The sequence below is a fragment of the Pituophis catenifer genome, unplaced genomic scaffold, assembly GCF_029215685.1.
Source record: "Pituophis catenifer annectens isolate HBS135680 unplaced genomic scaffold, rPitCat1.0.hap2 SCAF_2, whole genome shotgun sequence".
Classification (NCBI taxonomy): domain Eukaryota; kingdom Metazoa; phylum Chordata; class Lepidosauria; order Squamata; family Colubridae; genus Pituophis; species Pituophis catenifer.
Window position 1 is genome coordinate 149898091 of NW_027256882.1, and position 16292 is coordinate 149914382.

A 16292-nucleotide genomic window follows, 5' to 3' on the forward strand; every position below is an offset into this window, starting at 1 on the left:
AATCCAGCAGGTTTTGACAGGTTCTGGAGAACCGGTAGCGGAAATTTTGAGTAGTTCGGAGAACTGGTAGCGGAAATTTTGAGTAGTTCGGAGAACTGGCAAATACCACCTCTGGCTGGCCCCAGAGTGGGCTGGGGATTTTGCAGAATCCTTCCCCAGGAGTGGGGTGACAATGGAGATTTTGCAGTATCCTTCCCCTGCCATGCCCACCAAGCCACACCATGCCCACCAAGCCATGCCCACAGAACTGGTAGTAAAAAAATTTGAATTTCACCATTGGTGCATAGTGGTGCGACATGGGTTGGGAAGGATGCACGGGTGTGCAAGACAGCTTGGGATGGATGTGCAAGAAGTGCCATATGGGTCAAAGAGAGTGCATGGAGGTGGAGCGTAGGTCAGGAAGGGTTCATGGAGATGTGCAAGTGGCCCAAATGGCACAAGCACAGCCAGGGTCGAGAAGAAGCATGGATGGGGAGACTTGCCCCAATGACTTCTAACATTCCCTGCTGGTTTCCCCATTGACTTTGTGGGGAAGCTGGCAGGGAAGTTTGCATATAGCAAACACATGATCACTGGATGTTTGGCAAGTGGTCATTAGCTCAAATGGATTGCCAAATGTCCAGATCATGATCACATGACCATAGGGGTGCTGCTATGGCCATAACTTTAGGCACTAGTCATAAATCCTCTGCTCAGCACTGCCATAACTTTGAATGGATGCTGAACAAACTATTGTATGTCAAGGGCAATCTGTAACTGGCTATGTAGGGATTATGATAGATGACAATATTTATACATGGCAAACCTTCTTTTGAAACTGTGCAACTTCTAACCTCCATCCAATGACAGTGCAAGCTTCCAACATGCTCACCCTGTGTAAGACTCATTTCCATTCAGAAAGCAGGAAAAGATGACGCACTTCATAATTCAAACAGCAAAACATCAGACTCTTAAAGAGTCTTTAGAGGGCAAATGCTTATTAAGACAATATACAATTGTGGCGTAAAGTTAATTCCTATTAATATCATTTATAGTTAAACTCTCACCAACCTTTAAACCATAAATCCAAAAAGCAGGGTAAACTGGATTTGTTGCACTGATTTCAAACTTGTGTAAGCATGTTTCTTTATCAGTAAGAGAATAAAAAGACAAACTTTTTGTTGGAAAGTCAAGGAAAACTCCAACCCGCAAAGGCCTATCTTCATCAATGTTGGTTTCTTGACTGTTGTGCCATGCTGAGATACGTTGCCCATTGCATTCTATGCACCAGGATAATTCATTTCTCCCTAGTCGGTCGCTTCTGCCAATGTTCCCACTGGCAACACCAATGGCCCATTGAGAAGATTCCTTGGTGTTTATTTCCCAGTAATGGCAGCCTTCAGAGAAACCCGGAGAACCCAGCACCTGACTGTTGCGGAATCTCTTCGTGGAACGTTCATATTCTTTACGACCACAAGACACTCTCACTTTCCTTTTATTGCCTGTGAGTTCAAGACTGCAACCAACTCTTTCATCATCAAATGTAACGATGGACATCCCTAAGTGAAGTAAAATTAAAAACATACAGATCTCTAGGAGCCTTAAATCAAGGAGATATGTTCACAGTTCAAAACCCATCTTCTCTACCTGCAACCTTTTTGTCTTAATTGCCAATGAGTCTGGATAATGCAGCTTACTTTGACCAGTGAGTTGAAATTTATTCATTTATTGGTTGATTGATTCATTCATCTAATTGGGCCAAGTACATACTGTAAATTAATAACCCAACATACATTCAACTAGTTTATAGGAGATTAAAACTGCCTGATCATATTGGATATATAAACATGCTGGTGAAGCACGACTGTTATATCCAACACAAGTTTTGTGAATAGCTTGGTATATATTTAATTATCCCTGTTGGCGCATTTGCATTTTTTATTTTTTTCTTGAGAAAATAACATAGCACTTAGTCTCATATATACCACTTCACAGTACTTTACAGCCTTCTCTAAGCAGTTTACAGAGTCAGCATATGGCTCTTAACAATCTCGATCCTCATTTTACCAACCTTGGAAGGATGGAAGGCTGAGTCAACCTTGAGCTTGGTGAGATTTGAACTGCCAAATTGCAGTCAGCTGGCAGTCAGCAGAAGTAGCATGCAATACTGCATTCTAACCACTGCGCCACCACGACTCTTACGGGCATTAGAAGATGTGAATGGTACTTAACAAACATTCTAGTCTTTCCTAACTCGGGGTCTTTCAAAATGTGTGGACTTCAGCTTCCCAAATTACCCAGTCTCCATGGGCATTGTGTAGGGTGCCATGGGGATGACCCTGAAGGAACAATCCAGACATCATTAAAACTCTAAAAGCCAGGTGCAAGTCTGCTTGTGTTTTCCCATCCTTCCCTCATATCCCCAGGGAGTCAGGAAGAACCAGTCTCAGTCTAATACTCCCCAGTTCCCTAGGACTGATGTCAGCCATATAGGGAAGACCAGATCAGGAAACTGACTTCATAGGAAGACTACAGGTAGTCCTTGATTTACAGCAGTTCATTTAGTGACCAAGTTACAACAGCACTGAAAAAAATGACTTATGACCACACTTAAAATCATTGCAGCATGCCCATCATCATATGATCAAAATTCAGACCCTTGGGCAACTGACTCATATTTATGACATTTGCAGTGTCCCAGAGTCACATGATCCCCTTTTGAGTCCTTCTGACAAGCAAAGTCAATGGGAAAAGCCAGATTCACTTAACAACCGTGTTACTAACTTAACTAACAGTAGTGATTCACTTAACGACTGGCAAGAAATGTCATAAAATGGGAAAAAATTACTGCTATCTTATTTAGTAACAGAAATTTTGGACTCAATTGTGGCCGTAAATCGAGGACTACCTGTAGTGCTTCCTGACTCCCTGGGTGCAACACTTGCTTCTGGATCTGCTGTTTTAGTGACTTCTGAATAGTTTTTATAAGATCATCTCCATGGCTCCTCACACCACTGAGTTGAATGTTTTGCTGGGGAGGGGGCCATTGCCTAGGTCTTCTTTGGTAATTCATTAAGGTTTAAGTTTTCCCTTTTGATCTGATGAGGCGGGGGAGAGATATGCTTTTGGATTACAATTAGGATTATTAAAGGATGTAGCAGACAAAGCATTCATTTGTGTCAGTATATTAAAAGAAACAAGAGCGTTAGTCGGAATACTGTGGTTTTGTTTTCAGTAAAATAAATAAATACATAAGTAGAATGAGAATCAATAAGGAATAAAACACTGAATACATGGCTGGGTTAACGGTATTGTTAGTTGTCCATACCATTTTCATTTGTTTTATAATTTACAAGACTATGTGAAGTCATATATCAAGAGCCTGCTCTGCAGACCAGTGTTTAACATACACGGACTTCAACGCATGCTGGTTGCAGAATTCTGGGAGTTGAAGTCCACATATCTTAAAGTTGCTAAGGGAGAGAAATATTGCCATGGACTATGGAATAACGGATAAGGGATGCCATTTACGGGTGTCAGTTTCATGGGAAAAAGTGGAGGTTGAACCAATACATTTGTCCAAGTCTATAGGGTGATAGTTCTGGGAATGATTCTAGATTAGAAAAGGGTACGTTCTGATATTTCTCCAGCACAGAAAAAAAATTGTTATAAAAGTCCACACAATTTTGAAAAACCTGCCACTGCCATGTGTTACATAACCAAATAAATTATTGCCCAAGAGCTCTGAAAGCTAACCTCATTTTGTTTCATTAACACTAGTACATTTATTTAATAGATACTATATAGCGTTATTTCTAAAGAAAGCAAAAAAAAAAAAAAAAAAGCTGCGCTCTTCGAGGGAATATAAATTACCTTGTTCCAGAAAAAAAAATAGTTTGAAATATCAATTCAACAGCTGGTTTTCAAATTATTTTTGAAAGGGAAAGTTTGTGTGTTTCATCTGTAGATCTCAATATCACTCTTGTCTGTGCGGCAATGAACATACTTACACTGAGAAAATCTACTTGAAATCATCTGCAATTCTCTGTCCCTAGGAGATGGCGCTGATGATGAAGAGCTGCTTGCTTCCTGGATGGAATCATTCCTTGGGACTGTAAAAAATATTCAATTTTTTTTTTGCAATATTTTGCAACTCATATTAACTTAAATAGAAGCAGACAACATGCTAGCCATAGTCACTGCCCTTGGCATAGGTGACAATTCTCTATTTTAATTACAATAAAATTAAATGAGAAACTGGCATCCTGCTAAGTGTCAGTCTCTAGTATCATTTTAATTTCCAAGAACAGCACTCAATATCACATGGATCCCACAGGCAGCCTTAGAAAATTAAAACAACAACAACACTTTTTTTATTATTATTATTTATATGCCGCCCTTCTCCGGAGACTCAGGACGGTTTACAGTGCGTTAAGCAATAGCCTTCATTCTTTTGTATATTTTTACAAAGTCAGCTTATTGCCCCCACAAACTGGGTCCTCAATTTACCTACCTTAGAAAGGATGGAAGGCTGAGTCGACCTTGAGCCTGGTGAGAATTGAACTCACAGTAATTGCAGGCAGCTGGATGTTAAATGCTGCCTTAGTAACCACTCAGGCTCCTTGTTTTCCTTTACATGAGCAGGAATAATCTAGATCAGTGATGGTGAACCTTTTAGATTTGGTGTATCCAAAAATTCAGAAAATGCCTACCTTGACTCTGGTAGCATCTCTCTCACACACACACACCATCCTGGACAAGAGAGGCCTCTATGGACTTCCTCTACTCTAGACTCTCTGGAATACATGCATTTTCTGGAGCCTCTGAAAATTTTGCGAGAATGATTGTGCAATTTTCAGATGCCTCAGGGGCTGCGCAAGAGTAGTCTTCTAGTGCAACTTTCAGAGGGTCCAAAGCACAGGTGTCAAACTCACTACATCACGTTGAAGTTACATGATGTATTGTGACATTTTTTGCCTTCATGGAGCTGGGATGGGCATGGCCTGCACGTGACACATCCGGCGCACGGGCCACCAGTTTGACACCCCTTGACTATAGAGGCCTGACTTGTTACCATAAATGACATGGCATGTCACCTGTGACATCAGTGTCATAAGTTTGACATCACTGATCTAAATGATATTTTTTTTTCTTTTTAAAATTTTTTTATTGAAATTTATTATAATACAATACAGTACAATCAGTCAGACAGTGTTATTTTTCTACACAGGTTAGATTGATTCTTCTTTTACTTTTCATCATAATATTTACATATGCATCTTAAGATTTATATTAACTTTTATCTATTCTTTATTCTATTATCAATCCACCTGTACCAATCATCCCACACCGTATAATATTCTGAATCTTCTTTCTCATTTGGTCCAGATGCAGCAGCGCGAGCTGCACTGGCTTCCGGTGGTCTTCTGAGTGCGATTCAAGATGCTGGTTACCACCTTTAGAGCACTCCATGGCTTAGGACCTGGGTATCTTCGAGATCGCCTTCTGCCACCAAGAGCCTCCCGCCGGCCAGTACGTTCCCACAGAGAGGGGCTCCTCGGTGTGCCGTCGGTCAAACAGTGTTGGCTGGCAGCCCCCAGGGGGAGAGCCTTCTCTGTGGGGGCATCTGCCCTATGGAACGAATTGCCCCCGGAGATAAGGATGATTCCAGATGTACGCACCTTCCGCCACGCCCTCAAGACCTTTCTATTCCAACAAGCCGGGCTGGCCTAACTCTTTTAATTGAGTAATTTAGTTTTTAATTTGATTTTAAATTGGGGGTGTTTTAATTGTCGTGGGCCAATACTATTTAATTTGTTTTAAACTATTTTTAAATTTTGTATTCTATGTATTTTTATCTTCGGCTGTTCACCGCCCTTCCTTGAGTTGAGTCCTTCGGGAGAAGGGCGGTATATAAATTTGAACAATAAATAAATAAATAAATAAATTTAATTCTAATGTTAATTTGTTCATTTCGGCACATTCTAGAACCTTCTGAATAATATGTTCCTCTAAATGATGTTTTTTCATCCATGCCAATTGGGAGGCCAGTTGTGCATGTCCCAACCAGGGAACCCGGTGATAGATTCCAGGGTGTCATAACTGGAGAAATCCCCAAAGGATTGTTTAGAGTGATTAGTGACAGAGCCAGTCAAACAGATATGGTAAGAGCCCTGGATCAGTATAAGCATGATGCTCCCAGACCAGCCATGAGTACTCACAATATTTCTCTGTCTCATATAAACCATGTAGCAATCAGGAGATGACCAGACAAATAAGTGATTAAGACTACTCCTATTATTTTTGTTCCACAATACTTATGATAAGCATTTTGATTCCTGTATATTAATCCCATATTATTCCTGTAATTGTGATTTGAGCTAAGTAATGTGCAAAACTACACAAATTTGTGCTTTAATCTGTAACAATTTGTACCCTTAAAAAAAGATTCCATCTAGCAAGTGTTTTTGTTTTGCTCAATCAAACCAGGAATGTCACTGTGAGAGCCCTCACAAGGTCGATGGTTCATTGAGGCACTTCCAAGAAAGAGGCAGCACACAGGGATGCAATCAATTGAAGCTTTATTTAAGGATAAAGCAGAGAAAATGAGTTCCCTGGCATGGAGGCATCCATGCCTGGACTGAGCCCTTGGATTAGTCCCGAAGGGAGCTAGAACAAAAGCTAGAGGGCAGCCCCTGCGCAGGGGTTCTTATGGGAGCCCCTGACCCCTCCCTTACCAATGGGTGTGAGGGGGACGGAGGGTCATTAACTCTCCCCAATGGGGCTGCAGGGGCTGGAGCCCCCTGACCCACCAGTGGGATCAAAGGTGACTCTTTGCTCCCATCTGGTGGCCTTTTAAGAAACTGCCATGGCTGGTGCAAAAACATCTAACAGTCACAACATCAGAACAATATGGATAAACAGCGGAATGTAGAAAATGATTCCTTAATGGAATAATGACTATGATCTCCCCAAAAATCAGTTAAAGTTAATAAACTACCTACAGGAATCACTGGGAAGGAACATTTCTTCTGCTCCATTAGCTGCAGCTTCACTATTGTTGCTGGTTCCTGGAGAAGGCTCTACAGTAAACAAACAAACAAAAATCCAAACTGTTAAGCCACTGAAACTAGAAATTGCATGGCAGAACACAAGTAGCTGCTTTTAAGAGCCGCAGTGGCACAGTGGTTAGAGTGCAGTACTGCAGGCTACTTCTGCTGACTGCCAACTAACTGCAATTTGGCAGATTGAATCTCACCAGGCTCAAGGTTGACTCGGCCTTCCATCCTTCTGAAGTCAGTAAAATGAGGACACAGATTGTTGGGGGCAATAGGCTGACTCTATAAACTGCTTAAAGAGGGCTGTAAAGCACTATAAAGCGGTATATAAATCTAAGTGCTATTGCTGTTATGTTTCAGCTTCAATCTCAGCTTAAGAAATTCTCCCTGATCCATTTTAGGAGGTTCCCATATCACTTTGATCAGCACTTCATTTCAGAGAAAAGCCATTTTCACAGGAAATGGGACCACCCATATGTTTTCGATTCAAACTGAATGAGGGAGCTAATGGCTGTCCACAGATTGCATAAGAACAACACCTGTTATCCACAGCCAATGGCAAGGAATGAAGGGACTTGTGGTTCAATAGCATCCACAGCTACTTATTCTATCTAAAAAAAGAAAGTTTTGGAGATATGGCTACTATTGCTTAAGGAGACAAATTCACGTCTAAACTTGACAGCTGCTAATTCCTATTGCAAGGATAAGATATTGAAAAGCATTCAGCAAAAAAGAAGGCATCATGCAATGATGATTTGTCTCACTGGAATTCCTCAAACTGAGTATACTATATAGGCCAGGACCTCCACTTGCTGAGTATAAAGTCTACAGCTCTCTGATCAAACCTGTGCTGACCTCTCACTGACCAATTGAAATTTAAATACATTTTTCTTATAGGATATATTTCTTTAAAACATAAGATTTTTTAAAAAGCTTGTGTATCATAATAGACATTGCTAAACAGCAAAGTTCTTTTATTTATAAAGTTTCTAGTACCTACAAGTAATAATGTCCCAAAGGTGCTTTTTCAAGAGGCAACTGGACTTTCTGATTTTTCTTTGAAGCCGTTTCTGACCTTAACTACTCGCTAAAAGGATGCAAATGACCAGCTGTCTGTAAGGAGTATAAATCCTTCCATTCCCCACCATCCAGTCAGAGCTGAAGAAGCTTCTTGGATGAGAAGCGAAACGTCTTCAAAGAAAAAGAAAGTCCAGTTGCCTTTTGAAAAAGCACCTTTGGGACAACCATGACCTGGATGACTGAGATTCTCCATAGACATCTACTGTAATAATCAACTTGACCGTAAAGAGAAGCAAAACTCTATCAAAGAGATTCCATATCCATATTGCCAGTGAGTTCAACATACTGACAAAGCTAGAAAAAGAGCCTGCCAAACAACAAAGAACACACTTTAGGGATGCTAATGGGTGAGGTCTGCTAAAAGGTAATAACCATGGATATAAAGGATCAGAGGAAAGAACAAAATAAGATTCAATAACCAAAAGCAAAGACCTCCAAGGATCCCTTCCAGCCCTATGATTTTATTTCCATCACACCCTATTTATTCACTACCCAGGAGAATTTGGTAGCTACAGAACACCAGTCATAGTAAGATCTGATCCAATGATGCCATCTTTCTCATGTTTATCATCAGATTAGACTAACTATGCCAGACCATAGTGGTTTTATTTCCCTAGTGATATTCAAAGCTTTGTAATAAGTCAGCACATGTTTACTCTTAATGTAAGAGGGGAATGAAAATTCCACCAACTCTGAGATGGCTGCGCTGGGAAATTCCTCAAAACTGCTGCTTCCAGTTGTCTCCTTAACTCTTCAACAGCACTGGCAATATTGCTGATCTTCTGAATGGGATCGCCAATATAAGCTTCTTGTCCTGATGAAGTTTTCTAACAATTAAAAAATAAATCAAGAATTAAACAAGGCACCAGCAAGATTTCAGTAAGCATTTCTCTCAATTCTGTAATTAGAATCTGAATAATAGAACCATTTTTCTTCCCAGTGTTTCCCTGCAAGAAGTCTGCTGGTTGGGTTTTTGTTTTTGTTTTTTTTGGATCAAGTGTTGATCGATTGGTTGCGACAGAAACCAACCGACTGGCTTGTCACCAGAATCCAACGTTGTGGGCTGAGTGAGAGTGACTGGCCCAAGTCACACAGTCAACGTTGAACCCAAAACTCAGTTTCCTGGTTTCTAGCCTGATGCTTTAACCACTAGATTAACCAACTAATAATAGAGCAGATGAGGGAGAAAAAATGAAATTATTTCCCGAGAAGATGGAGGTTCTGTAGACAAGGAAAGGGTTGGATTTTGAGTTTCAAGTTAACCATGTTTTAGATGGAGTTGCACTCCTCTAGTGAGAGCAGCTTTGCAGTTTGGGAGTACTCCTGGAACATCACATCTGCTAGTTGGGTTTGCAGATTATGAGTGTTGTAAACTTTTGACAAGTAATGTAGCAACTCCCTCAGTTAGTTGGACTTAGTGACAGTTCGAATTGATCTTGATCACTTCTGTGGGCTGTATTATGGAGCTATCCCTAAAAATGTCTGCTAAAGTAGTCAGAATAAAGTAGAACTAGATCACCTGATCATACTTCTTTTTCTGATCTATCTGGGAAGGCTGACATCAGTCTTGAAGTTTGATAGTACAAATCTCCCAAGGTCATTCTCACATACCAGCAATTTGGGCCTTGGCAACTGCTAGCAATTATGATGTTGCAGCATCCTTCAATCACCTAATGTCATTTCTAACCTTCATTGCTGGCTTCCAACAAGTCAATGGGGAAGCCAGCAGGAGGTCAAAAATGTGATAGCATAACATCACACCTAATGACTACATAGGATTCACCTAAAAACAGCAATTGGGACTGCCTGAATTGCCATAAGTCAATACTTGCAGCATGGAGAAAAGGAGATTTTAATACTGTATTTGTTGCATATACTCAGAAGTCAGCAAAAAAAGAAAAGAAAAGAGGAGAAGCAGCACTGGTAACAATCTGTAATCTATAGTACAGAGAATTCAGAACTCTGGGTAGGGCTGGAGGGAAAAAACACCCCTAGAATACTATACTGAGGAGTCAACCCAATACTGTAGTATAACTATATACTTCTATAGATACCAGGTGTGAAATGCTCCCGGTTCGGACCGGATCACCCGATCCGGTAGCGATGACGGCGGGTGGTTTGGAGAACCAGTAGCAAAAATCCCTGCCCACCCCACATGCCCAGCTGAGCCACGCGATCATCAGAGGGTTTTTTTTTTTTTTTACTTTTAAAAGCATTTTTTCTTCAGCTGAAAAAATGTTTTTAAAAGTAAAAAAAAAAGCCTCTGATGCGCAGCCCAGCTGGGATCATCAAAGGCTTTTAAAAGCATTTTTTCTACAACCTCTTTGAAGTGGTTGTAGAAAAAATGCTTTTAAAAGTAAAACAAAAAAAGTTGGTCACGTCCACCCAGTCACATTACCCCCCTCACCAAGCCACGCTGACAGAACTGGTAGTAACAAATTTTACATTTCACCACTGATACATACAGGTATCTATTGTTTGAAATCATGACATGTCTGTCCATTAATAGCAGTCAGAATGCCTTCCAAATTATATTTTTGGGATCATCAAATTTAATAACTAAAAATCAACCTATTCTGCAATGGAAGGTCCACCAAAGCACATTAGCACCCACTCCTACTCTTGTTTGTTCAGAAATAGTTCTAGGACTTTCTGTGTTTTAAATATGTTTACACAGTTTTGTAAGATGAGCGGCCATGTAAATAGGGTACATTTAATAAATAAAATAGATCTTTATGGTACCATTAATGTAATGATTTACCATCATCACTTCTTCAAATTTATTCTGCAAATCCAAAATGTTGTGAATTTTTCCATTGAGCTGCTTGTCAGTGGAGTCTCTTATTTGTCGAGCCACTTTCCATTCTTCTTCAATGATCCTTAGCACCATTTCCTCTTGATCACAAATGCACTTTTTCATAAAACTGAAGGCTTCTGAAATAGAGCTTCTGGTTTGAAACATATACTCCTAAAATCAGAAAAGAGACTATTGCTGATGAAAGACCTCTATACAGAAATCTGAACGTTTTCAACATTTAATTTTTTCCCTTTACAATTCCAACAAAGAGTTTCAACAGTTTGAGAGCTAAACCAACTCCTCTCACAATCCAGCATTCCCATTACTGCTTAAAAATAAGTAGTACTTTTTTTGGATCAAACTCCCAAGTTTGACTCAAACTCAGCTCTTGCTGACTTCATAATCACATCTATGTAGTTTCTGGGCACATCCTTCCTCCAGAAATGGTTTCAATTCCTAGTCTGTTGCGACAGTTTCCTACCCATATACTAACTAGGCCCAGCCCCTGCTGAGTTTTCTGAGATCCGCCAAGAGCAAGTAGGTTGCTTCAGCTGGCATCTCTGTCTCTTTCTATGTTGCTTCTGAAAAGTGAAACTAGTCAGCTCATAACTGTCTCTCTCCTTTTAATGACTGTTCTTCTAGGAAATGCAGAAAAAGCAGTTCAGGGAATGCCAAAAGGAAGAAACTAGTAACAGAAAGAGAAACAGAAATAAATACTGGGCAATGTCCAGCCAGAGTGTCTGCATTCTTTCAAGTACTAGCCGGAGTCTCTCTGGGTCCATTTCAGAGGTGGGTTTCAGCAGGTTCTGACCAGTTCTGGAGAACCAGTAGTGGAAATTTTGAGTAGTTCGGAGAACCGGTAAATAGCACTTCTGACTGGCCCCACTGCCATCTATTCTCTGCCTCCCAAGTCCCAGCTGATTGGTAGGAAATGGGGATTTTGCAGTAACCTTCCCCTGGAGTGGGGTGGAATGGAGATTTTACAGTATCCTTCCCCTGCCACGCCCACCTAGTCATGCCCACCAAGCCATGCCACACCCACCCACCAAGCCACACCCACAGAACCGGTAGTAACAAATTTTGAAACCCACTGGTCCATTTCTCAAGCATCTCCTGAATAGTGAGGGGAATGCCTTGTCTAGTGCCACATTGATCTCACTGCTCTGCAGGACAAGCCTCCAGCTTGTGATGAAACACAGGATCTGGGTAACTCCTCAGTGCCATCAGGGCTGTTTTTCTGGTGGGCAACCTTTAGTGTCAGCTGGAATTTGACTCCTCTGAACGCCTGCATTTCTTCTGTGAATTTCTGGCAGATCTGGGAATACACACCCTTCAAGTAAACTAACTGTTCTTGGGTTCCCAACCTTTCTTTTGGCCATGCCCCACCTAAGCATCTCTAAAATCCTGATTTCCCCCCCTCCCCCCGTGACAGTACCAATTTCTTCAATGGGACTTACTCCTGGGAAAATGTAGGATTGTAGGATTAAGTTAATGAGATCCTTGTGCGTGATGCCTGCTGCAGAGAGATTTTATATTGGGCTCCAATTTAGTCAGCTTTGTCATGAATGGAAGGGGGATTGTAACCTATGACCCCCCTACTTGCCCACTCGGTTTGAACCTGCAGCTTAGTGGGGAAATGCTTTGGTAGTTCAGTAGGTGGAGGTGAATCACACAGGCCTGGCGAGGCCTACACATGCGTGGCCCAGCCCCAGATTGCTCGGAGAGGAAAAGTCTTGTAAAACACGGCCTGGAAAAACACAGACTAAAAATAATTGTAAATCTAACAATTTCTTATTTAAACTTGGGTCCTGGTTCTGTATCCTCACTGCTGGGCTTCCCCCAGCAGCCATCCACTCTGTCTCCCCACAGAGCAGCTCTCCCTGCAACCACTCAGCAGCAAAGCCCACAGGAAAGAGAGAGAGAGAGAGAGAGACTCTGCCAGTCCCATGATCCTTAGTGGGAACACATGTAATTGGCTGGCAGTTGCTCCCTCCTGCCCCCAGTTGGGATATCTTTTTCAAACCAGGCCCTAGGAAATGCACTTTAACAAAGACAACAATAGGTAAATGAAACAGCTGTTTCATCACAAATATATAAGAACAATTAGCGGGCTTTCAAAAATGCAGTTAATAGCTCATTTTTGAATTTCCCCCATTAAAAATCAAATTGCCCCCCTGTAGGACGTGGGCCCCACGTTGGGAACCACTGGTCTACATTGAACGGGTGGCCTTGCTAGACATCCATCTACCAACCCCACAGGTAGTTCCCTATTACCCATTGCATATGCCTGAAGACAAACTTCCTTGTCTTCTTTTGTTTTTGTTCCAGATTGAACAGATCTAGGATCTCCTTCCGATACACCTGGGTTTGGGGAGTGGGGGTTGTGAGTAAAACACCTCTTGAATGGCCTTCCTTCTCCTCTCCTTCTTCATACCTGAAGGAGCAGAAGGCCAGTATTTCCTCAGAAGCAGTGGCTTGATGGGGTATGATGCTAGTTTGCCTCCTCGTGGTGTACCCTGGATAGCACGGTAGTGTGAACCAAACGACTAGTAACAACTGGCAGCCAGACTACATTGAAGAATTGGCAGTTAACGACAGTTGGCAGCCAGACATCTTTGTAGAATGCCTGGCTCTCTAAATACATGGCAACGGATAAACAAAACTGATAAAAGGGCATATTGAGGCTGGTTTCCAGTAAGGCTTAATAACCACAGCTGTGTTCATTGACCAAAGTGGGGTTTTGTCTCTACCCCTCAATGTGACTGTGGTGCTTCTCGACAAAATATCCACATTGTGTCCAAATGTCCATCAAGAGCTTACACCGGCCCAATGTCTGATATTAACATTTGAACTACCAAATGTCCATGTATTTGCCATATGCTAAATAAATAAATAGTGGCTTGATTGCTCCTGGAAGTGGGGGGGGGGCTCATCCAAGATGTCCCATGTTATCATTTCAGCCAACAGCTGGTCAATGTAGTCATCCATATTTACCATGCTGCAGAGGGATATACCTAATCCTAAAATGTCTCTAATTGGAAAGTTCAGAGTGAATCAACTGCAACCAGATGGTGGAACTCAACCTGAAAAATCCTTTGTTTTTTTGCCAGGCCTTGACCATCTCATTTACATACTTACAGCCCTGACACAGTGAGAAACCGTTTATCACACCTACTCCACACCTGATGCAGGGCTTTGTGTCACTGACCCTCTGTTACTAACCCTAACTCTTGATTATAACACATCATGTGGTGATCCACTGTCTCATAAAGAATAATTTGCATTCTATTATAGTACAAACACTGCAGAAATGATTGCACAAATGTTGCAGAATGTAAGGACTTACGGCAAAAATGCTGAAAATGTTCTACTGATTCTGGGTCCTTAGATCAAATATAACTTTTAAGAAAACACGGCACACAATTTTGACACATATATCCAGCTAAAGTATTTGAATTCCTCAGAGCTAAATACTTTATTGCATCATAAATAAATCTCTTTAAAAGGGCCCAAATCAAATACAGTTTTGACAGCTGATACTTCAAAGCCATGAAAGAAGACATAAATGATTGGACAAAAGCTGGAAGCAAGTAGCTGGTTGGTGAGCAGAAGACAGATGGGAGAAACCAGTTATTTGCTTTTTGATTATTTGTTTACCAAGGAAGAAGGCTTTTAAACATACTCCAGAGGTCATCAATGCAGAAGATCCCTGGTTCAAATTTAAGCCATGAATGGGATATCCAGAGCAATCCCTGGGGAGTTGTACTGTATGTTTGCAAAGCTGGCTGAGGAATTCTGGAAGTTGAAGTCCACAAGTCTTAAAGTTGCCAAGTTTGGAGACCCCTGTATTAGAGTATCGGAGTTACCCTGACTTTATCCAAAAATGCCCATCCTATCAACTGCAAGCTGTTTCCTTAGAGTGCATCTGTGTATACTTATACATATACATGCCTATACATCCACCGAGAAATTTAAAATGTGTCACAGACGTAATAACTCTTTCCCAACCAATCTAAATCTGCATTTCATACTGCAGATAGAAGGGAGAGACTGGCTTGTCTAGAAGCTCAGAATAACACTGACAGGACAGAAAATGAAAGCCACCCAGCTGGTCAACCCCTTGAAGAATCACGGCTAGACCCCCATTTTAGACACGCCAAGAGACCTTTCCTTCTCACCTGAAAACCTTGCCTGGCAAGGGAGAAGTCCCGCTTGCGTCTCGCCCCGTCTGGGAAGCCCGGCTCCGCCAGACGCGAGGTCCCCGTGGGAATTGGGTCGCTGGAAGCTAGGCAGTTATACTTTTCCAAGATCAAGTTCAGCAAGACGGTGCGCTTGGGCAACTTCTGGTCCACACGGCGCTTGCAGTTGGGACATTCGTGCTGGCCCTTCAGCCATTTTCGGATGCAGCCCAGACAGAAGCTGTGGCCGCACTCCACCGTGGCCGGGTTGCTGAGCAGATCCAGGCAGATGGAGCACTGCAGTTCCTCCGCCGTCAGCCACACGGGCATCGTCGGCTCCTGGACAGCAGAAGCCATGGCTATATCCTCCGCCGACGGCGCCCCGGGGCCACGGAGTTTACTCATCCCGTGTTGGCCACGCCCGCTGGGCCGCTTTTCCCGGAGGGCGGAGCGGTGCGAGAAACAAAACAAAAACCGGCGGCTCAGGCTGAAGTCACCCCGGCTGGCTCCAAACAGAACCGAAAGGACGCGCGGCTCGCGTTATTCTTCTCTCTCCTGCCATGCTGTTTTGCGTGTCCGTTTAATACCGCGTAAAACTATGGTTGTCGCCGAGATAGAAGACAAGGACCTTCCGTGCATGCCTGCCTGCCTGCCTTCTGGCCAGTTTTTGACTCCTGGTCTGATGATCCCTGCAATTTTCCTGGCAAGTCCCAAAGGTGGTTTTTCAAGAGGAAACTGGACTTTCTGGTTTTCCTTTCTTTGAAGACATTTCCCTTCTCATCCAAGAAGCTTCTACCAAGAGTACACGAGTCCCAGTCCTCAGAAACATGAGATAAAGTGTGGAAGGACCCAAGAACACGTCCTCTTGTTACATTGTCCAAGGAACCGTGTCTTTAGCCAGGCTTCTCAACTTACTCCGGGCCGTCTCGCCTCCTTGTTTCCTAGCGATTTAACGACTGGAGGAAAGGGGAGGGGGGGTGAAGGAAGAGTTGCTTTCCTTAGAGCCTTTGCTCCGAAGTCCCTCTTTCGAGAGATTTGCGTTGCCTCTTCCTCATAACAATCTGGCAGAGAGAGAGAGAGAGAGATTGCAAAACCTCCGGGCACGCAGAGGAGCCTTTTCTCACTGGGGCCGGAACTATCCACGTGAACTTTCAGTGCAGCCGGTACTTTGCTTTTGGGGAACCGGGCAAACAGGATACG

The 16292-nt window shown here is 42.4% G+C and overlaps 1 protein-coding gene across 1 annotated transcript; it reads right to left on the reverse strand.

The window, feature by feature from the left end:
- Positions 1-1008: 1008 nt before the first annotated feature.
- Positions 1009-15497, reverse strand: LOC139310615 (E3 ubiquitin-protein ligase RNF135-like). The gene is made up of 6 exons (XM_070934806.1): positions 15093-15497; positions 10879-11085; positions 8809-8944; positions 6984-7061; positions 3990-4091; positions 1009-1538 (listed from the first exon to the last, which is right to left on the reverse strand). Exons 1-6 carry the CDS (start codon positions 15495-15497, stop codon positions 1009-1011), a joined length of 1458 nt encoding a protein of 485 aa, XP_070790907.1.
- Positions 15498-16292: the final 795 nt, after the last annotated feature.